Source organism: Oryctolagus cuniculus, chromosome 12 (genome assembly GCF_051225735.1).
Source record: "Oryctolagus cuniculus isolate XC-2025 breed Fujian yellow rabbit chromosome 12, ASM5122573v1, whole genome shotgun sequence".
Lineage (NCBI taxonomy): Eukaryota > Metazoa > Chordata > Mammalia > Lagomorpha > Leporidae > Oryctolagus > Oryctolagus cuniculus.
In genome coordinates, this window is record NC_142878.1 from 108,285,472 (window position 1) to 108,307,314 (window position 21,843).

The following is a 21,843-nucleotide window of genomic DNA, read 5'->3' on the forward strand; positions in this document are numbered from 1 at the left end:
TTAATATATATATATGCATATATATATATATATTTTATAAAAAAGTAAACTTTTAAGTATGAGATTAACTGTGGATTCACAGGCTGCTTTGAGAATAATACGGGGGCTGGCACTGTGGCATAGTAGGTTGGCCTCTGCCTGCAGCTCCAGCGTCCCTTTGGGATGCTGGTTCGTGACCCAGCTGCTCCACTTCTGATCCAGCTCTCTGCTAACGGCCTAGGAAAGCAGGAGAGGATGGCCCCTGCACCCATGTGGGAGACCTGGAAGAAGCTCCTGGCTCCTGGCTCCTGGCTCCTGATCAGCTCAGTTCCAGCCTTTGCAGCCATTTGGGGAGTGAACCAGAGGATGGAAGGCCTCTGTCTCTCCCTCTCACTCTTCCTCTCAAATAAATAAATCAATCTCTTAAAAAAAAAAAAAAAGAAGAAGAAGAAGAAGAAGAAGCAGAGTATTAGGCTCCAACTCACACTGAGACTCATAATCTACATCTAAAAACATAGAACAATCTAGACGGGGGCTGGCATTGTGGGGCAGTGGATAAAGCCGCTGCCTGCAACACTGGCATCCCGCCGCTCCACTTCTGAAGCAGCTCCCTGCTGGGAAAGCCGCCTGAGTAAGACGGCCGAGGTCTTTGGGACCCTGCTACCTGTGTGGGAGACCAGATGAAGCTCCTGACTCCTGGCTGCACCTGGCCCAGCCCCGGCCGTTGTGGCTATCTGGGGAGTGAATCAGAAGGTGGAAAATCTTTCTCTCCCACTCTCTCTGTAACTCTTTCAATATAAATAAGTAAATGTTTTTCAAAAAACTGAAAAGAACAATACAGACAGATCACACATCCCCTGTCCATAGTTCCTCCCCTTATAATACCTTCCAAGACCAGCATGCTGACACTGCTGCCACCCACTAGGCTTACTCACCTTTTTCCAGTTTTACTTTGTGCCTGTGTATTTAGTTCTCTGCAGGTTTGCTGCTCATGGAGGTTTGTATCTGTCCCCATAGGTAAGGTATGATGCTTCCATCACCACGAGGCTCTCTTGTCCGTTTGTAAATACAGTTCTTTCTGCCACCAGCTCCTCACCTTTGACCTCTGCAGCCACATGTCTGTTCTCTGTCACTATAGTCTATTTATTTATTTACTTATTTATTTGAAAATCAGAACTACAGAGAAAGAGAGAGAGTTCTTCTATCTGCTTGTTCACTCCCTAAATAGCTGCAATGGCCAGAGCTGGGCCAGGCTGAAGCTAGGAGCCAGGAGCTTCATCCAGGTCTCCCACATGGGTGCAGGGCCCATGCACTTGGGCCATCTTCTGCTGCTTTCCCAGGTGCGTTAGCAGGGAACTGGATCGGAAGAGGAGCAGGTGGGACTTGAACCGGCACCAATATGGGATCCCAGTGCTGCAGACAGCAGCTTAACCCACAGGGCCACCCTGTCTCTCTAGTTTTACCCTTTCCATGTAACTCTCCACTCAGCCTGGTTCTCTGTGTGGGTGGCCGGCTCGCTCTCACTGCTGTGTAGTGTCCTGTGGATGGTGTCCATGTGTTAACACTCACCTGTTGAAGGCCATCTGGGTGCTTCCAGTTTCTGTCTGCTCCGAGGAAAACTGTTACCGATATTTGTGTCTAGGCTTTGTGTACACAGTGGTTTCCGTTTCTCGGGGATACATGCCCAGGAATGCAATTACTGGATCACATGGTAATCGTATGTTTCATTTATGTAAGAAACGGCCCAGCTGTTCCAGAGTTCTGTGTGTCCACCAGCAGAGTGTGAGTAATCATCTCCGTGCATCTGTACCAGCTAAGTTAGGATTGGAGAGGCTTCCATCTGCTGGTTCACTCCCCAGAGGGCTGGGCCCACGCCAGGAGCCTGGAGCTCCATCCAGTCTCCTAGGAGGCAGCAGGGCCATCTTCTGCTGCTTTCTAGGCATGCCAGGGGGACGTTGGATTGGAAGCAGAAGAGCCAGGACTTGAACTGGCACACCAGCGTTGTAGGTGGCTTAACTAACTATGCCACAGTGCTGCCCCCTTCCCACTCTTTTTTATTTTAGCTTTTCTGATAGGGCTGTGCTAAAGTCTCATTGTGATTTTAATTTGCATTTCTCTAATGGCTCATGATATTGAACATCTTTTCATGTCTTTTACCCTTTTACAAACTGTTAAGATCTGAGAGTTCTTTATATAGGCTAAATATATTTTTTTAATTTTTAAATTATTTGTAAGGCAGAGAGAGAAAACCGGTGAGAGAGAGATCATCCACCTGTTGGTTCACTCCCCCAGATGCCTGCAGAAGCCAGGGCTGGGTCAGGCCGAAGCCAGGAGCCAGGCACTCCATTCAGGTCTTCCACCTGCCTGAGACATCGCCCGCTGCCTCCCAGGGTGCACTTGGCTGGGAAGATGGAATTGGCAGTGAAGAAGTGACCGAAACCCTGGCACTCTAAGGGATGTGGGGACCCCAAGTGCGTCTCAAACACTGCCTGATGCCCACCCTTGGGTATCGGTTCTTTGTTGAATTTTTGTTTTCCAAATATGTACTTTAGTCTGTGCCTTGTCTTTTCATATTTTTAACAAAAATTTCCTGTGAAGTTAATGTTTTTAATATTGATGAAGTCCCATCCACTGATTTTGTCCTGTGTGGCTCATTCTCTCGGTATCGCATCTGATAACACTCTGCCTAGCCCTGGATTCTGGAGAGTCTATGTCCGTCCCGCCCCAAATGCTCTAGATTTCTGCTTTACATATAAGTCTGTGATCCCATGTGAAGTAATTTTTGTATAAGTTGTCAGGTTTAGGTTGACGTTCACTTATTTTGTCAGTGGTATCCAGTTGCTCAAGCACCCGATGTTGACAAGTGTCCTCACTGAATTGTCTTTGTGACTGTAAAATGTCCTCGGGGGGCCAGCACTGTAGGGCAGTGGGTAAAGCTGCCACTTGTGTCCCTGGCATCTCACGTGGGCACCAATTTGTTTCCTGGGTACTCCCAATGCAGTTAATTTACTTTTTTATTTATATTGACAGGCAGAGTGAGAGAGAGAGAGAGAGAGAGAAAGGTCTTCCTTCCATTGGTTCACCCCCCAAATGGCCGCTACGGCTGGCGCTGCGCCGATCCAAAGCCAGGAGCCAGGTGCTTCTCCTGGTCTCCCATGGGGTGCAGGGCCCAAGCACTTGGGCCATCCTCCACTGCACTCCCTGGCCACAGCAGAGAGCTGGCCTGGAAGAGGGGCAACCGGGACAGAATCTGGCGCCTCGACCAGGACCAGAACCCGGTGTGCCGGCGCCGCAGGCAGAGGATTAGCCTAGTGAGCCGCGGCGCCAGCCTCTCTTGGTATTTCCTCCATAATTCTGAAATAAAATGTTATGATACTCTACTTATTTCTATAGTAGGTCAGCATTTCACTGTCACACCCTGTCACTTCCCTTTTGACTATTTTTCCAATATAATTAGCTGTCACAGTATTTTACCGAACCTTTTTTTTTTTTTTAAAGATTTATTTGTTTGAAATTCAGAGTTACAGAGAAGGAGAAGCAGAGGCAGAAAGAGAGAGGGAAAGAGAAAGAGAGAGAGAGAGAGAGAGAGAGATCTTCCATTTGCTGGCTCACTCCCCAAATGGCTATAATGATCAGGACTGGGCCAGGCTAAAGCCAGGAGCCAGGAGCTTCCTTCCTGTCTCCCACGTGGGTGCAGGGGCCCAAGGAGTAGGGCCATCTTCTGCTGCTTTCCCAGGCCACAGCAGGGAGCTGGATTGAAGAGGAACACCTGGGACTCACAAGCACCCACACGGGGTGGCGGCATTGCCTTGGTGGCTTAACCAGCTGCACCACAGTGCCGGCTCCCTATCGAACCATTTTTATGCTTATGTTAATTTTTATTGCAGAGCTAAGTGGGCTATTGTGGAATGACCAAATATATTAGATAATCTTATTAAATTCACTTTTTATTTCTTTTGAAGACAATTACCCAGTTTTCTCATTTGCTTATAGTTTTTTGTGTACTTATCCTCATTGTTTCCCCATATACCCAATATGGGTTATTTTACACTATCATCATTATTTTCCAAGTGGTCAAATATATCACAAAGTCAGTTCATTTTCGCCCTGGAGACCTCACTCTAGAAGTTTCCATCCTTCTGTTCCCGTCCACACTGTAGCCGTTGTTCTCTGGGCTGCTACTCAGCATTTATTCTGCATTTTCCCTCTTTTATTTGTTCTTGTTTTCTGGTCTCATGTCTTGTTTTTTCTTTAACATTCTATTTTGTTTATTTTTTGAAAGGTAGAGCGAGAGCGAGAGAGAGGTTGATTTTGATCGTCTATCCACTGGTTCATTCCCCAGATGTTTGCAGCAGCCAAGGCTAAGCCAGGTGCCAGGACAACATCGGGGTCTCCCACGTGGGTGGCAGCTTAGCGAGGACTGAAACTGGCACCGTCGTGTGGGATGCAGGCCTCTCTAGATGCAGCTCAACCCCGGCCTCGATGCCTGTCCACCTGTCTTCTGTCCTGGAGTCATCCCTCTCGGTTGCGTCAATTCCCTCAAATTTTTCATTATGTGATGTCTTGTATTCTGGAAAATTTTTTCTACTTCCTCTTTCATCTCTTCCCTTGAAGTTTGTATTTTGATGATTTTTTTTTTTATTTCCAAGAACTTATCTCTGGTTGTTTATTTTTCCAGCATCCTGCTCTTGTTTCAAATATAACAGCATCATCTCTTTTCTCCTTGAGGATATTATTGTAGCCATTAGGAAGGCATTTACTGGGGGCCAGTGTTGTGGCACAGCGCTTCCAATGCTGGCATGCCACACTGCAGTGCCAGTGCAAGTCCCAGCTGCTCCACTTCTGGTCCAGCTCCTTGCTTATGCACTGGGAAGGCAGTGGATAATGGCCCAAGTGCTTGGGCCCCTGCACCCGTGTGGGAGGCCAGGATGGAGCTCCTGGCTCTGTCTTCAGCCTGGCCTACACCTGGCTGTTGAGGCCATTTGAGGAATGAACCAGCAGATGCAAGCTGGCCCTCTTTGTCTCTCCTTCCCTCTGTCACTCTGCCTTTCCAATAAATCTTCAAAGAAAGACAAAGAAGAAAAGAAAAAACGAAGCCGTCTGCTCTTCCTCACTCCCTCTCTGTGTCCCCCGTGGGTTAGGGTGTTCCTTAGTTGTCTGGAGCGCTCTGCCGTGTGCTCCATGAGTCTGTTTGGAAGCTGTGTTTCCACGAGCGAGCCTCGGCTGAAGGGTCAGGCGGCTGTCAGCGTTCTCCTACCTGGGACCGTGCCTTTGTCCAGGGCAGAGTGCTGCAGGTTGTGTGGCAGGACCCAAGGCCGGGGCAGGGTGCTGGCGTCCCTCAGTCACGTTGTCTGTAGTCCTGTTTTCGCCTGTGCCCCCCTGACCTCGCAGGGAGCGCAAGTTCTGAGGGTGACTCATTTGGTCTGTAGGTAGCTCCCTGGGTCCTGGCTTCCCTGAGTTGACCAAGTTAGCCCAAATCCTCCCATCCGCTTTCTCTGCCAAAACGGGTTGAAATCTTTGTCTCCTAATGTCTCCTGTTACTTTTTGGATTTATCCCAAATAGTCATCTCATTTTAGTGAGGTTACTGGACAAAGTAGAATTGACATGTGTTACTGACCCACCACGTTAAACTGGAATTTAATAGAGCTATTTTGGAGGTAAATTCTCAGCTCTCTGCCCCTCCTCATTGCCATGTGAGGCCTCTGCAGAATCACCTTCACCATCCACGTTTCTACAGCGTTCCGATCGCCGTGGCGTGGTAATGGCTCAGGAGACCCGGGTGTTCTCCCCGCAGCCTCCTCTTCTGAGCCGCTGCAGAGGCCCCGCGCTGCCCCATTCGTGGCGCTGGGGGCGTTTCCAGCACACACCTCCCAACCTCTGCTGTCACCCAGTTCCAAAGCCACTTGCCAATGCTAGGGGTTTGTTCCAGCAGCACTTTTCTATACCAGTTTATGCCTTAGTCCCTGCAGGACTCCTTCCATTTGGATGGAGGTTCTTCATTCTGTAAGTCAGAAGAGGGGACTTCAAAATGTTCATGGGAAACCTGCGTTATCTTTTTTTGTTTTTAAGATTTATTTTGTTTATTTGAAAGAGTTAGAGAGAGAGGTAGAAACAGAGAAAGAGGTCTTCTATCCTCTGGTTCACTCCCCAGGTGGCCACAACGGCCGGAGCTGTGCCAATCAGGAGCCAGGAGCTTCTTCCAGGTCTCCCACGTGGGTGCAGGGGCCCAAGGACTTGGGCCATCTTCTGCTTTCCCAGGCCATAGCAGAGAGCTGGATCGGAAGTGGGTCAGTTGGGACTAGAACTGGCGCCCATATGGGATGTCGGTGCTTCAAGCCAGGGCGTTAACCCACTGTGCCACAGCGCCGGCCCCTGCATTATCTTTATAAAAATATTAATATGTTTGAAAAAGAGAGGTACACACTCCAAATGCCCTCCACAGCCAGGGCTGAGTCTGCCAAAAAGCCAGGAGCTAGGAGCTCAGGCTTGGTCTCCCACACAGGTGTAGGGGCCCAAATTCTTGAGCTACCATTTCCTCCCTCTGAGGGTCTGCGTTAGCTGAGAGCTGCAGTCAGGAGCCGGAGGCAGAACCGAGCCCAGGCGCTGTCCTGTGGGGTGAGGGCACGTTAGCTCTCAACCTGTTTCTTTTCTTAAAGACTATATATGTATCTATCTACTTATCTATTTATTTATTTTTATTTGACAGAGTTATAGACAGTGAGAGAGACAGAGAGAAAGGTCTTCCTTCCGCTGGTTCACTCCCCAAATGGCCGCCATGGCCGGTGCTGAGCTGATCCGATGGCAGGAGCCAGGTGCCTCCTCCTGGTCTCCCATGCGGGTGCAGGGCCCAAGCACTTGGGCCGTCTTCTGCTGTTCTTCCCCAGACCGTTAGCAGGGAGCTGGATAGGAAGTGGAGCAGCAGGGACATGAACCAGCCCACGTAGGATGTTGACATCGCAGGTACGGTTTTACCTCCAGCTCAGTACATCGCCAGCCCCCAACCCTGTTAGAAGCCTCTTGTACGTACTTATTACAATCAGTGATGTAGAATTACACAGGCTAGAGAACGGAAGCCTCGCCTGCCTCCCCCGGCGGTGACGGACCCCACCCGGCATTGCCGTGCTTTGCACGTCCCGTGTACTCTGCCCTGCTTTCTCCTTACCCTGGCTTGTGTGTCTGTTTCGTTCCTCAGGTCTCCAGGAAACCTAGAGAAGAATCGCTATGGGGACGTGCCCTGTCTGGACCAAACTAGAGTGAAGCTGACGAAACGCAGCGGCCACACACAGGTAGACAGATAAACGCCATCTTACTGGGAGCGCTGAGGTCCCGAGCGGACCTGCTGAGCGCTGCAGTGCAGGGACGAGGTGTGAGTTCTGAGTGTGCTGGGCGGGTGGGTGTGTCAGCACCAGGCGGCTCCGATCCCAGGCGACCTGCTCTCTCCATCTGCCCCAGAAAGCGCAGACAGCCGCCGTGGGCCTGCGCGTCCAGGGTGGAGATGAGGTGGCCAGGTGAGGGCCGCTCAGTGGAGTGACAGGCAGTGCATTGGGACACGGCCGGCACTTCCTCTCAGCCCTCACGTGCTCCTTTAACGTCACTGTCTTTGCCATCATCTTCGGCTGATTTTTGACTGCATCTAACGTGGTTTTCCGGAGCACGTCATCTTTATTCCCGTTAAACACCTGATATAGTCTCTGGAAAGCATGTCCCAAACAGAAAAAACTATCAGGATAACACTGGGGCATCTAAAACTTCTCATTCTATGTGCATCTTATGTCTTTTATAACATTGATCATTCACTTACTCCTTTGAAAGTCCTCTTTCATACAACTTGTTAATAGCAGCGTGCAGTTTGGGATGAATGACTAAGCCGGTTTTACAGTTCTTTTTGGCTCTACCAGCTTTTTCTGGTGACCTTTAAATTTAGCATCAAATCGCAGCATTGATTGAGGTTGCAAAGGGATTTACGTGGAGCCCCTTTGACACGACGCACACTGTGCAGTCTCGGTTTACACCCAGCCTCTGCCTTGTGTTTGGGCAGGTTTGATGTGTGGGCTGGGGCCCTAGGGGCAGCGTTTCTGTCTCCGTCACTGTGCTGGTGCAGGCGCGTAGACTGAGCTCCTCGCCTCCCAGGGCGCTTGCGAGGGCGTTCCTGCGGGAGACGGCCGCAGTCCTGCTCCCAAGCGTGGACTCCTCTACTCTGCCTGCGCTGCCACGTGACACGCTCAGAGGAGGGGCCGAAGGGGCCGGGGGGTGCTGGGGTCCGAGGTGCTCACAGGTATCTTGTTGGCTGCTGTGTGTGTGTTTGTTTCTAAAGAATGAGGCCAGACTTGAAAAAAATTTTTTAAGATTTATTTATTTGAAAGGCAGAGTGATGCGGGGTGGGGTGGGAGAGAGGTCTTCATCGGCTGGTTCACTCCCCAAAAGGCTGCAATGCCCAGGGCTGGGCCGGGCCGACGCCAGGAGCCTGGAACTCCGTCCAGGTCTCCCACGTGGGTGGCAGGGGTCAGCTACCCGAGCCATGTTCTGCCACCTTCGCAGGCTCGTTAACAGGAAGCTGCATCAGAAGCAGGGCAGTCAGAACTGCTGTTCCAGGTGGGATGCCGGCCTGGCAAGTGGTGGCTTAACCCTGCTGCGCCACAGCACTGGCCTTGACTGCTGTTTCTAATGCCAAGAGCGGTGCCGGCACCGCAGACACTCAGCAGACGTCTGAGAAGCCACAAACGCCCGCACACCAGGAGACGGCTCTGTGCACCCCGTGGGTGACCGGACACCCTGGCCGACTGGAGGTCTCGGTGCCTCAAGTGTTGTTTCCACAGTCAGTGCAGGGTTTGGGTTTTTTGTATTTGTTGACATTACTTATGTAACTTTCACGGGATTTCTACCTTTGGGTCATTCTTTCTTGTTGTTTCTTGACATTGACTTCTCCTAGTTGACAAATCAGAGCGTTCCTGATGACTGTGCGCGGCGTGGTGTCCTGGAACCCGCACACTGCGGAGCGGCTGAGTCACAGCTCACAATGCTGGCTCGGGGCTCCTGGCTCCTGTAAGGGCACCGAGTCCACCTGTGCGGGCCCCGTCTTCACCTCATAAAGCCTGCTCCTCACACCTCCAGGCCGGGGACTCCGCACCGCAGTTGGAAGGGGACACAGACCTTCGGCCTGGAGCAGCGACGCCCGATACCGTGTGCTGGGTTTGGATCTCGCTGCTTCAGTTTCCCCTGCAGTCTGTGCTGTCTCTGAGGGCGTTTGCAGTTTTTGATGTCTGATGATTCTTCTGAAATGGCTGATGCTCTTCTCAGAGATAAGTGCTTGCTGAGACAAGGGTGCTGGAAACTGGCATCCTCAGTTATAAAGAAATTGGGCGCCGGGTTCTGTCCCGGTTGCCCCTCTTCCAGGCCAGCTCTCTGCTGTGGCCCAGGAGGGCAGTGGAGGATGGCCCAAGTGCTTGGGCCCTGCACCCACGTGGGAGCCAGGAGAAGCACCTGGCTCCTGGCTTCGGATCGGTGCAGCGCCAGCTTTAGCGGCCATTTGGGGGGTGAACCAACAGAAAAAGAAGACCTTTGTCTCTCTTTCTCTTTCACTGTCTAACTCTGCCTGTCAAAAAAAAAAAAAATTGTAAGTCGCCTTTGAAGAGGTGATACTATAAAAAAAATGAGGTGACATTTCTTTTCAAAGCACACACGAAGTTAGGATCCTGCAAATAGCTTGTGTCTTACTTCCGAGGTCGTGTTGGTGGCACATTCCCGGGGAATCCTGGGGAATCCGTGCCTCTCTGGGTCTGGGGAACATACTGCCTCAGCGTGCCAGGCTGGGCTGCGTGTGGCCTAGCAGTGAGGTGCTGTTTGTGATGCCTGCGCCCCTCTTCTAGTCCCAGCTCCAGATCCTGACTCCACTTCCTGCTAACGCACACTGGACGGCAGCAGGTGACGGCCCAAGTAATTTGGTCCCTGCCACCCACGTGGGAGACCTGGATGGAGTTTCAGTTTCCTGGCTTCAGCCTGGCTCAGCCTCAGTTGTTGTGGGCGTTTGTGGAGTAAACCAGAGCATGGAAGACCTCTGCTCTTGTCTGCCTCTCTCTCACTCTCCATCTTTCAGTCTCTCTTTCCCTCCCTCCTTTCAAATAAATAAAATTTTAAAGTATTTATTTGTTTATTGAAAGGCAGACTTAGAGAGAGAAAAAGAGATCTTCCATCCACTGTTCTCTCCCCAAATCCCAAATGGCCGCAACAGCCTGGGCCAAGCCAGGCCGAAGCCAGGAGCCTCGAATTCCATCCAGGTCTCCCACATGGTTGGCAGGGGCTCAGGCACTTGGCCCATCCTCCACGGCTGTTCCAGGCACATTAGCAGGGAGCTGGATTGGAAACAGGGCAGCTGGGACAGGAACCGGCGCCCACCGGCTTTGGCTGACTGTTGCGGGCCCTGGACTGAAAAGCCTGGCCAGCAGTGAGGGAGGCTGTCCGCTTGCCGCTGCTGCAGGTGTCCGCCGCGTCAGAAGCTGTCAAGTCAGGACGGCGGCCAGTCTCGGGAGGTCCTTGTCGGCTGCTGCGGGAGAGGTGCAGGGAACCCTGCCTGAGTCACTCGTGCAGTGGAGAGAAGTCGGTGGCCTGCATGGCCAGTGGGCAGGTAGCCAAGTAACATGGGTTTGACTGTGAGGTAGAGGTTTCTAACGGGGTGACTGTGGGACGCCAACAGTCCTGACTGGCCTGCAGGCGACAGGACCCGCTGGGGAAAGTGTGGCAGGCTGAAGGAGGGGTCCCTCTGAAGACAGCAAGGGGCGGGGATTTCCCCTTGTTTGCTCTTGAACCTCTTTGTGCTGCAAACCCTCCACTCCCTCCTCGATGCACTCCACTGTGTGTCATTCCTCTCTCCTCTTACCAGCCTAGATTAGGGGGTGTTGGCAGGGATCTTGTGAATGTAGTAAAAGATGACATTGAGGAACGTAGGAGATGGAAGATCCTGGAAGAGAGGAAGTTAGGAGCTGGTCGCTGAGAGCCTCTGAAGTTGTTGAATTTGGAACAGTGAGTCCGGCCGCCCTGTCGCGGCTTCTGAGCAGGTGCAGCCTTGTCCTCTGTGTGGAGGGACGCATGTCCCTGCCCCAGCTGCTTCACTTGCCTGCCCTTTGGTCCCGGTTCAGTGGATCCTTGGTTTTATAAATAGGAGCTTTGATAAGATGTAATTCACATCTCGTATAAGTCACCATTTACCGTGTTCAGGTCAGTGGTGTTTGCTGCATGAACCGAGTTGGGTGACCATTACCATTACAGCCAACCTCAGGACATTTTGATCTCTGAGGCCGGCCTTACGGCGCAGCAGGTTAGGCTGCGGCCTGGGATGCCAGCATTTTGTGTTGCAGTGCTGGTTTGAGTCCCGTCTCCTCCGTTTCTAATCCAGCCTGCTGCTGATGTGCCTGGGAAGTAGTGGCCTAAGTACTTGGGTTCCTGCCACCCATGGGGAGCCCCAGATGGAGTTCCTGGCTCCTGGCTTCAGCCTGGCCCAGCCCTAGCTGTTGGGAAGCCATTTGGGGACTGAATCAAGGATAGAAGATCTCTCTCTCTCTTTGTCTCTCTCTCTCTGTCTCTCTCTCTTTCTGCCTTTCAAATAGATAAATAAAGAATCTAAAGAATATTTTTATCATCCGCACGACCCCCACGCCCTTGGCAGTCAGCCCCGTTTCTCTTTCTGACCCCCCTAATCTGTATCCTACCTCTGTGGATTTGCCTGTTCTGGACATCTCCTGCGCATGGAACCCCATAAGTGCCTCTCGTGGCTGATGTGCCGTCCCGGCTCGTGTGCGTGACAGGCATCAACGCCTCACCCCTCTACTTCCCAGGGGCATTTCACGGTGGGGCTGTACTGCATTCTGTTCACTGTCAGTTAGAGGGTTCTGGGCTGCTATAAGGACTTGTGGGCCTCAGGAGGCAGCTTGCTGGTCACGGGGTAGCGCCACTCGTTGAGGAGCTGTCAGATCGGTTTCCTGAGCATTTCCGCGGCGCGTGCCCATCAGCAGCGTCCGGGGTCTCCAGCTCCACCTGTGCTCGCCAGCCCCTGCCATTGCCGTCCTCTTTACCTGGAGCCGTCCTGGTGCGCAGTGGCCCTCGCGGTGGTTTCGATGTGCACTTCTCTCATGGCTCATGATTCTGAGCGTCTTCTCATGAGCTTATTGGCCATCTGCGTATCTTCTTTGGAAAAACGTCTGTTTTTTTTTCTTATGCTCATTTTAAAATCAAGGTATTTGGGTTTTTGTTATTGAGTTATAAGAGTTCTTTATGTATTCTAGATACCAGACCCTTGACAAATACATATATTTTGTGGGATTTCTTTTGGTGTCTTGTGCTCACCTTTGAAGCACAGTATTTTTAAATTCTAATGTAGTTCAATTCAGTTGCTTTATTCCATCACTTGTGACTTCGTGTCCCCTCTAAGAAGGCGTCGCCTAGCCCAGGGTCACCAGCATTTACTTCCGAGTTTCCCTCCGAGAGTGTTAGAGCTTCCATCTGCACTGTAGGCCTGTGGTTGGCTTTGATCTGTAGTAAGCTCTGGGGAAGGGCCGGCGTGGTTCTTCTGCAGACAGACGTCCAGCTCCGAGCCCCGACTGCTGCAGTGCGGCTGGTGAGCCGGGCTCTTCTCTTTGCCTGACAAGACGAGCCCGTCCGCACTGCGAGCCGTGTGCACAGCACGCCAGCTCCTGAGCCGCGAGGGCTGCCCCTACAGCTGCAGTAACGTCTCCTTTTTTGTCATTAGACAGATTACATCAATGCCAGTTTCATGGATGGCTACAAGCAGAAGAATGCTTACATCGGTACACAAGGTAAGCCGGCGGAGCCTTCACGCTCGGTTCCGTGCCAGGTGGTCGCCTGACTGGGAAGGAGATGCTGTGGCGCTGGGTCAGAAGTGGTTCCGAAGTCAGGTGGGAAGGACAGAGTTTCTGTTCCAGGTAGGCCTGGAACCTGCTGCTGTACTGACTCAAACACACAGCACTGCTCACACGAGGTTTTGGGCCGAGCCCTGTCACCTGCTCTGGGTTCTGTCTCCAGCAGAGGCCAAGCCGGCAGTGGGACTCGATGTAGACTGTGTCTGATCTAGGAGTGAGTGTTGCTGTCCTCAGAGGCCTCTGCTGGCCCTGTACCACGACAGAGCACTCCAGCAAGCGCTCTGACATGGATCTCCTACGCTCCGACAGAGGCTGTGGGTTCCGGGGGGCTTCAGAGGGAATACCTGTACGCTGCTGATGCCTCTGTCCATCAGAAAAGAAAACCACATCACCTCCAGAGAAGGTGGGAGGCAGACAGACCACACGTGTGCTTCAGGCCCTGACCTGCAAGGAGTCTGGAGGAGGGGCGGGCATTAAGACACTGCTCGAGTGGGGTGCATCGTGGGGGCACTGCTGGTGAAGCCACTGGCAGAGGCCCATGTGAGCCTCAGCCGCTCCACTTCTGATGCAGCTTCCTGCTAATGTGCCTGGGAAAGCACCAGAAGATGGCCTTGATTCCCTGCCACCACGTGGGAGACCCAGATGGAGTTTCAGGCTCCTGGCTTTGGTGTGGCCCAGCCCCAGCCTTTAGGGGATGAACCAGTAGATGAAAGATCTCTGTCTCGGCCGGCGCCGCGGCTCACTAGGCTAATCCTCCGCCTTGCGGCGCCGGCACACCAGGTTCTGGTCCCAGTCGGGGCTCCAGATTCTGTCCCGGTTGCCCCTCTTCCAGGCCAGCTCTCTGCTGTGGCCCGGGAGTGCAGTGGAGGATGGCCCAAGTACTTGGACCCTGCACCCCATGGGAGACCAGGATAAGTACCTGGCTCCTGCCATCGGATCAGCGTGGTGCGCTGGCTGCAGCGCGCCGGCTGCGGCGGCCACTGGAGGGTGAACCAACAGCAAAAAGGAAGACCTTTCTCTCTCTCTCTCTCTCTCTCACTGTCCACTCTGCCTGTCAAAAAAAAAAAAAAAAAAAAAAAAAGATCTCTGTCTCTCCCTGTCTCTCTGTAACTCTGCCTTTCAAATAAATAAATCTTAAAAAAAAAGAAAAGAAAAGAAAAAAGAAAAAGCAAGACACTGCTTGGGACCCCCACATCCTTTATCAGAGTGTCTGTGTTCTGGGTTCAAGTCCCAGCTCCACTTCCAATTCCAGCTTGCTGCTAACGTATCCTGGGAAGCAGCAGGAATGGCTCAAATTCTTGGGTCCCTCCCTTTGTGGGAGGCCCGGATTGCAGACTCTTGGCTTCAGCCCGGCCTGGTTCTGGCTGTTGTAGGCATTGGAGCAGTGAACCAGCAGGTGGAACATCTCTTTCTGCCTTTGTCTCTCTCTGTTGCTTTGCCTTTCAAATAAATTGAAAATAAATAAAAATTTTTTTAAAGATTTATCTATTTATTTGAAAGTCAGAGTTACACAGAGAGGAGAGGCAGAGAGAGAGAGAGCAGCCAAGACTAGAACTGGCGCCCACATGGGATGCCAGCGCTTCAGGCCAGGGCGTTAACCCGCTGCGCCACAGCGCCGACCCTGAAAATAAATAAAAATTTTAAGTTAGAGAGATCTGGCAGAGAGCTCCATAACCCAGTGATTAAACAGCGTCAGCGGGAAAGGTAATCTGGGGCAAGATTGCAAGCCCCCACCCCACAATGAGATGCCTGAGAAGTGGATGTCACCCTGTGTTGTATGTTGCAGTTAAAAATCTAAATCTAGGCCGGCGCCGCGGCTCACTAGGCTAATCCTCCGGCTTGTGGCGCCAGCACCCCGGGTTCTAGTCCCGGTCGGGGCGCCGGATTCTGTCCCGGTTGCCCCTCTTCCAGGCCAGCTCTCTGCTGTGGCCAGGGAGTGCAGTGGAGGATGGCCCAAGTGCTTGGGCCCTGCACCCCATGGGAGACCAGGAGAAGCACCTGGCTCCTGCCATCGGATCAGCGTGGTGCGCCGCGGCGGCCATTGGAGGGTGAACCAACGCCAGGGGAGGACCTTTCTCTCTGTCTCTCTCTCACTGTCCACTCTGCCTGTCAAAAAAAAATCTAAATCTAGGGGCCAGCGATGTGGTGCAGCGGGCGATGTTGCACCTGCAATGCCCACCTCCCATATGGGGGCCAGCTGCTCCACTTCCAGTCCCGCTCCCTGCTAGTGGCCTGAGGGAAGCAGCAGAAGATGGCCCGAGTCATCGGGCCCCTGCCACCCACACAGGAGACCTGGATGAAGCTCCTGACTTAGGCCTGGCCCAGTGCTGGTCATTATGGCCATCTGGGGGGTGAACCAGCAGATGGAAGATCTCTCTCTGCCTCTCTCTCTCTGTAACCCTGCCTTTCAGATAAGTAAATAAATCTTTAAGTTAGAAAAAAAATCTAAGTGTGAGAAATCCAGATTGAGGGATTTACTACAAGAAAGCTGGCCTACACTCTTCAGAGTTAACAGAGAACTGTTTAAGAGTAAGAGAGACTAAAGAGACAGCCAAAGGCAACCTGTGATCGAATCTTCATTTGGCATAAAAATCATCAAGGACAGAGTGTTGTAACAGTTGGAGACTTTGCGTTAGCTAACATTGTACCAGCATTTCACTGGGGCAGTATGACAGTGGTGTTGTTAAATGCAAGGCTATGCTAGATCTCCTACCTATGGAAGTATGTCTTAGGAGGCAACTTACTTTTTTCTTTTCTTCTTTATTGTACAAGGAACACTTAATGTCCACCCTCTTATTTTTTTTTTTTTTTCCAGAAAGACAAATATAGACAAAGAGCTTCCATCCTCTGGTTCACTCCCCAAATGGCTGCCTAGGCTGGGTGGGGCTGGGGCCAGGGCTGGGGCTGAAGCCAAGGCAAGAACCCAGTCCAGGTCTCGCATGTGGGAGGCAGGGACCCAACTACTTGAGCCATCACTCCCAGGATTATGCCTTAGCAGGAAGCTAGAATCAGGCGCTGGAGCCGAGAACTGAACCCAGGCACCCTAATCTGAGACATGAGCACCTTCACCAGTGTCTTGACTGCTAAGCCTCATGCCAGCCATGCCCCTGTTAACTTTTAAGAGCACAATACAGTGACTTTTTTATAGTATAGTCCACAACTTTTTTTTTTTTTTTTTTTTTTGACAGGCAAAGTGGACAGTGAGAGAGAGAGAAAGGTCTTTCTTTTTGCCGTTGGTTCACCCTCCAATGGCCGCCGTGGCCGGTGCACTGCAGCCGGTGCACCGCGCTGATCCGATGGCAGGAGCCAGGTGCTTCTCCTGGTCTCCCATGGGGTGCAGGGCCCAAGCACTTGGGCCATCCTCCACTGCACTCCCTGGCCACAGCAGAGAGCTGGCCTGGAAGAGGGGCAACCGGGACAGAATCCGGCACCCCAACCGGGACTAGAACCTGGTGTGCCGGTGCTGCAAGGCGGAGGATTAGCCTAGTGAGCTGCGGCGCCGGCCGCACAACTTATTTTTAAATTGTTCAGTTAAAAAGGAAAATAAGTGTGTGTAGTGAAAGAAACAAGCTTTGTTCAAGGGAAAAGAACCTTAGGACACCGTTAATTGGTCTGATGGCCACAGGTTTACTTCTTCCCCTGGGAGGGACCTCTGTCTCCAGACTCCTATTGAGACCGGAAGAAGAAACGAGAGCCAGCAGGTGCGGTGTGGGGCAGGTGTAGGACATGTGCGCTCTGCCGGCTCCAGGGGCTTCACTAGGGGGCCTCGGCACGCCTGGGCCTGGGCCTATGGAGGGGAAGGGCTGGCTCCAGCGGACCACGGATGCCCCATGCCCTTGGGTTGCAATGGCAAGGAAGCCACTGCCTGGCGTTGCCAGTTACAAAGGTTGGTGCAGCCGAGACGCCTCGGGGCTGAGGACATCTGGGCTTGTGCGCCTCTGCACTTGAAGTGTCCCTGGGTGCCATCCTCGGCCTGAGGCTCTCTGCCATGGTCACTGAGTGCTACCCCGCTGCTGCTGGCCACCCATGGGGTGGGGCTTCCCCTCTCCGTTCCTTTGGCGGGGGGACCACCATTCCCCTTGCTTACTGCGGTGGACAAACTGAATGAGACTGATTCGGTGTGCAGCACAAAAGGCCGCCACCGTCTGACTGACACTGGCTCTGCACAGCTGGACGCAGTGCGCAGACGGGCTTGGTGCTCATCGAAGGCTCCGGCCAGGCCTGGTGGAGGCGGCGGTCCCGAGCACCTCCCGTACAGCGGTGTGGGCATCTGTCACCCCCCCGGCAGCAGCGCCTGCCTCGGCCGTAGCGGTGGCTGAGGACTGAAGCTGAAGCTCTGATGCACCAAGCACCCGCTCCTGAGTCAAGCCGTGGTCACCTCGTTGGCCGCAGGCTCAATGAGGACCAGGAACGGGCCCTGTGGCGTTGAGAAGGCTGGCTGGACTTGCCTGGCGGACTGGGCTAAACGCAGTATTGAGTTCCTTCTTGGGCTAAATTCAGTATTCACTTCCTTTTTTTTTTTTTTTTTTTTTTTTTAAGATTTATTGTATTTATTTGAAGGGCAGAGTTAGAAGAGAGAGAGAGAGAGAGAGGGGCCTTCCATCCTCCGATTCACTCCCCAAATGGCCACAATGGCCGGAGCTGGGCCAATCCAATCCAGGAGCCAGGAGCTTCCTCCGGGTCTCCTACATGGGTGTAGGGGCCCAAAGACTTGGGCCATCTTCCACTGCCCTCCCAGGCCATAGCAGGGAGCTGGATCGGAAGTGGAGCAGCCGGGACTAGAACCGGCGCCCATATGGGATGCTGGCACTGTAGGCAGTGTCTTTACCCGCTATGCCACAGCGCTGGCCCCAGGATTCTTCTTCATATCAGTGTCTACTGAAGTGTCACCTGTTGAAAATGCATGTTATATATCAAATGCGTCATCTGTAATCGTTACAGAGACTCTCTATGCAAAGTTTCTTTATTTTATTGATGAGTAAATTGAGGCCCCACATGCTAGGTAACTGGGATCACACAGCTAGTAAGTGGCATAGCTGGGATTTGAACCCATAACCATTCGATTCAGAAGTCCTTGCGAGCCAAGTCAGTGGGTGGGTTCACTTTCGTCAGGACAAACTGCCGTTCTTTCAGAGAAACCCCCTGGGGAAGGCTGTGGCCCGCGAAACGCAACGTCTCCTTCTGATCCCTCTCGGGCCTTTGAGGACCGGAAGGTGCTTTCTGCCTGTCTGGGTTACCAGGTTGTGGGGCTCAGCAGCCCCACTTCTGCCACAGCCCTGACTGTGGACAGTAAGCACCCAAGAGCAGCTGGGGATGAGGCCAGGGTCAGAGGTGGCGAGGGTGTGGCTACCTGTGGATGCACTACTGGGAAAATCCACGCCCATCATAGAACCCTGAGAATACCAAGGTCAAAGTCACCCATAAAACCTAGGGCCAGAAATAATGCTAACATTTTGTAACATCTCCTCCTAGGCTTTTTTTCTATTGCATATATAAGGATATAAACGTTTAACCAAATGTAGTGTTTCCAGACATTAACCGTCTTTTTTCTTTTCTTTTTTTTTTTTTTTTAAGATTTATTTATTTACTGAAAGGCAGGGTTACAGAGATGAAGAGGCAGAAAGAGAGGGAGAGAGAGGTCTTCCATATGCTGGTTCACTCCCCAAATGGCCACAACAGCCAGAGCTGGACTGGGCCCATCCAAAGCCAGGAGCTTCTTCTGGGTCTCCCACGTGGGTGCAGGGGCCCAAAAACCTGGACCGTCTTCTACTGCTTTCCCAGGCCATAGCAGAGGGCTGGATTGGAAGTAGAGCAACCGGGACTCGAACCAGCACCCATATGGGATGCTGGCTCTGTAGGCAGCGGCTTTACCTACTATGTCACAGTCCCGGCCCCCTCTTTTTTGTTTTTTAAGATGTATTTTATTTACTTAAAAGGTAGGGTGACGGGGCCAGCGCTGTGGCGTAGTGGGTGAAGCCGCCGCCTGCAGTGCAGGCATTCCAATATGGACGCCACTTCAAGTCCTGGCTGCTCCACTTCCATCCAGCTCTCTGCTGTGGCCTGGGAAAGCAGTAGAAGATGGCCCAAGTCCTTGGGCCTCCGCACCTGCATGGGAGACCCAGAAGAGGCTCCTGGCTTCGGATCGGCACAGCTCCGGCCGTTGTGGCCAATTGGGGAGTGAAACAACCGATGGAAGACCTCTCTCTCTCTCTCTCTCTCTCTCTCTCTCTCTCTCTCTGCCTCTCCTCTCTGTATAACTCTTTCAAATAAATAAATAAATCTTAAAAAAAAAAAAAAAAAAGGCAGGGTGACAAAGGGAGACCCAGAGAGAGAAAGAGATCTTCCATCCACTGGTTCACTCCCCAAAGGGCCTGCAATGGCTCGGGCTGGACCAGGCTGAAGCCAGGACCCTGGAATTCTGTCAAGGTGGTCTTCCACATGGTTGGTAGGGGCCTAAGTACCTGGGCCGCTTCCTGCTGCCTTTTCCGGTGCATCAGCAGGGAGCTGGGATGGAAGCGGAGCGCTCTGATGCGGACTGCTGGCATTGCAAGTGGTGGCTTGACCTGCTGTAGCACAATTCCCATCCCATCCCTTTTCCTGTTTACTGTCTTGTGAACATCTTCCCATGGCAAAAAATACAGCTCTTACAACACCCGAGTGGTCATAAGTCACGATCAGCCGTAATTGAACCAGCCCTCTCTCACTGGACACTTAGCTTACTTGCTAGACTGCACACCTCCGGCAGCATCCACCTCTGCAGAGGGGCTTCTAGAGCCTCAGATGTCTGTGCCACTTTAGTAAAAACCATGGTGGAGCAGGGGCTTCCCGCCCGCTCAGCCTCTCACTGCCCGCCTCCGGGAAAGCAGGGGCGGAGAAGGTACAAGGAATTGTCCCGAGCCCTCCGCCACGCTCCCGATTGGCGCACAAGCATCTTCAGCGCTCCTGCTGCGTGGTGAGCTCGCAGGAGGTCCTAAACGCGTGGCTCCTGCCCTCGGGATCGTGTCTGCTGAGACACTGTGAGGCCCAGCTGCACCTCGAGAGCAGCAGTGTCGGTGCCGTGGGAGGACGCTGCTGGGCATGCGTGGATCCCACACCACGGAGCTGACTTCAGGCCCCGCTCTGCCTCTGGTCCAGCTTCCTGATAATGTGCACAGCCTACGCACTTGGTTCCTGCCACTCCCAGGGGAGACCCAAATTGAGTTGCAGGCTCCTGGCTTTAGCCTGCTCCAACCCCAGATGTTGAGGGCATTTGGAAGATCTCTCTCATCTCTCTCTTTCTCCTGTCTTCCTCTACCTTTCAAATCAGTTAAAAAAATTGTTTTAATTTAAAAGGATGACAGCTCCCTGCTAATGTGCTTGGGAAAGCAGCAGAAGGTGGCCCAAGTGTTTGGGCCCTTGCACCCACGTGGGAGACCTGGATAGAGTTTCTCTTGGCTTTGGCTTGGCCCAGCCCTGCCCATTGCTGCCATCTGGGGAGTGAATCAGGGAACAGAAGATGTCTCCATCTCTCTCTCTCTGCCTTTCAAGTAAATAAATAAATCTTAAAAAAAAAAAAAGATGGACTGCTTTAAGAATGCCAGTTAACAGAGATGAGAAGTTAAGAGGCAGCGCTAATTTGGAATAAAGAGACAGACTGCAAGCCTGGTGGGTCTGGGTGATGGGGTGCAGGAGAGGATCGGGATGCAGCCCCCGTGCTTTAAGGCTGAAGCTGGAGATGCGCGCCCAGCTGCCGCTGTGGGCCCGGCCGTGGTGGCCGCTGCTCTGAGAGGTGTCCACAGCACTTCCCAGCGTGACGCGCCGCCCTGCACCCGGGGTCTCGGCATTGCTGAGTGGCAGGGGTGTGGTGAGAGGAGCAGGGAGCTACCATCTGTGCTTTGGAGTTAGAAGCTGAGGGACAAGCCTGGGGCAGTGTCTCTGGCCTTCTTCCATTCCAGGGCCTCTGGAGAACACATACCGTGATTTCTGGCTCATGGTGTGGGAGCAGAAAGTCCTGGTGATCGTCATGACCACGCGGTGAGTTAGCCCCCACCCGAGCCAGTCCCAAGCATGAGGGAATTCCAGAAGGGAGCTTGGCTGTGGGGACAATGGGTATCCGAGAGCGGTGCCGGCCCGAGACGCCTCTGCTTGCCCTTGGCTGGCCCAGGGTTAGCACGGCCAGAGTGTGGCGGACTCACAGCGCTCACTCGTCACGGCTCTAATGCCGTGGGCAGTGCCTGCAGAGCGCCCCTCGCCTGGACGTCAGAACCTAGGTGTGAGCCTTCTGAGCCCCACTGGACCTCAGGATTTCTGGACTTGGGGGCATATCAGATTAGGGATGCTCAGCTGGTGAGGTCTATACAGATACTGCAGGATTCAGAACCTCCGATAGCCGAGACATTGCTGGTCCCCCCGGGCAGCACCGGTGATTCACCATGAGTGTGGCCCCTGTTTCCAGACGGCAGGCGTCTTCCTGACTCCGTTACTCGCCATTTGTTGTGAATTTTTTTTACAGATTTATTTATTTAGGGGCTGGCACTGCATAGTGGGTAAAGCCACCACCTGCAGCGGGGACATCCCATATGGGCACCAGTTGGAGCCCTGGCTGCTCTACTTCCGATCCAGCTCTCTGCTGTGGCCTGGGAAAGCAGTAGAAGATGGCCCAAGTCCTTGTGCCCCTGCACCCACGTGGGAGACCTGGAGGAAGTTCCTGGCTTCTGGCCTTTGTCTGGCCCAGCTCCAGCTGTTGCAGCCATCTGGGGAGTGAACCAGTGGATGGAAGCTCTCTCTCTGTCTCTCCCTCTCTCTGTGTAACTCTGCCTTTCAAATAATAAATTTAAAAAACAATTATACAGAGAGAGAGAGAGGTAGAGTCAGGTTCACTCCCCAAATGGCCACAACAGCCAGAGCTGGGCCAGGCCAAAACCAGGAGCCAGGAGCTTCTTCTTGATCTCCCACGTGGGTGCAGGAGCCCAAGTATTGGGGCCATCCTCCAGTGCTGTCCCAGGTACCTTAGCA

The 21,843-nt window shown here is 52.8% G+C and overlaps 1 protein-coding gene and 1 long non-coding RNA gene across 8 annotated transcripts in view; one reads left to right on the forward strand and one right to left on the reverse strand.

Annotated features, from left to right (window-relative positions):
* PTPN9 (protein tyrosine phosphatase non-receptor type 9) overlaps positions 1 to 21,843 on the forward strand; it is a 111,592-nt gene that overhangs the window by 85,628 nt on the left and 4,121 nt on the right. For all 5 annotated transcript variants that reach the window (XM_070054644.2, XM_002722036.6, XM_089310842.1 and 2 more), the window contains exons 8-10: positions 7,173 to 7,266; positions 12,720 to 12,786; positions 20,784 to 20,862. In XM_070054644.2, coding sequence (XP_069910745.1) covers positions 7,173 to 7,266; positions 12,720 to 12,786; positions 20,784 to 20,862 — 240 coding nt within the window. The remainder of the gene's footprint in view (positions 1 to 7,172; positions 7,267 to 12,719; positions 12,787 to 20,783; positions 20,863 to 21,843) is intronic.
* LOC149123215 (uncharacterized) overlaps positions 1 to 21,843 on the reverse strand; it is a 33,125-nt gene that overhangs the window by 1,947 nt on the left and 9,335 nt on the right. The window contains exon 3 of one of the 3 annotated variants that reach the window (XR_016218432.1): positions 14,318 to 14,470. The exons of 1 other annotated variant lie outside the window; for it this stretch is intronic. This is a non-coding gene — a long non-coding RNA (uncharacterized LOC149123215). Of the gene's footprint in view, positions 1 to 14,317; positions 14,471 to 17,613; positions 17,740 to 21,843 lie in introns of those variants that run through there. One more of the 3 variants, XR_016218433.1, reaches the window with a different exon arrangement.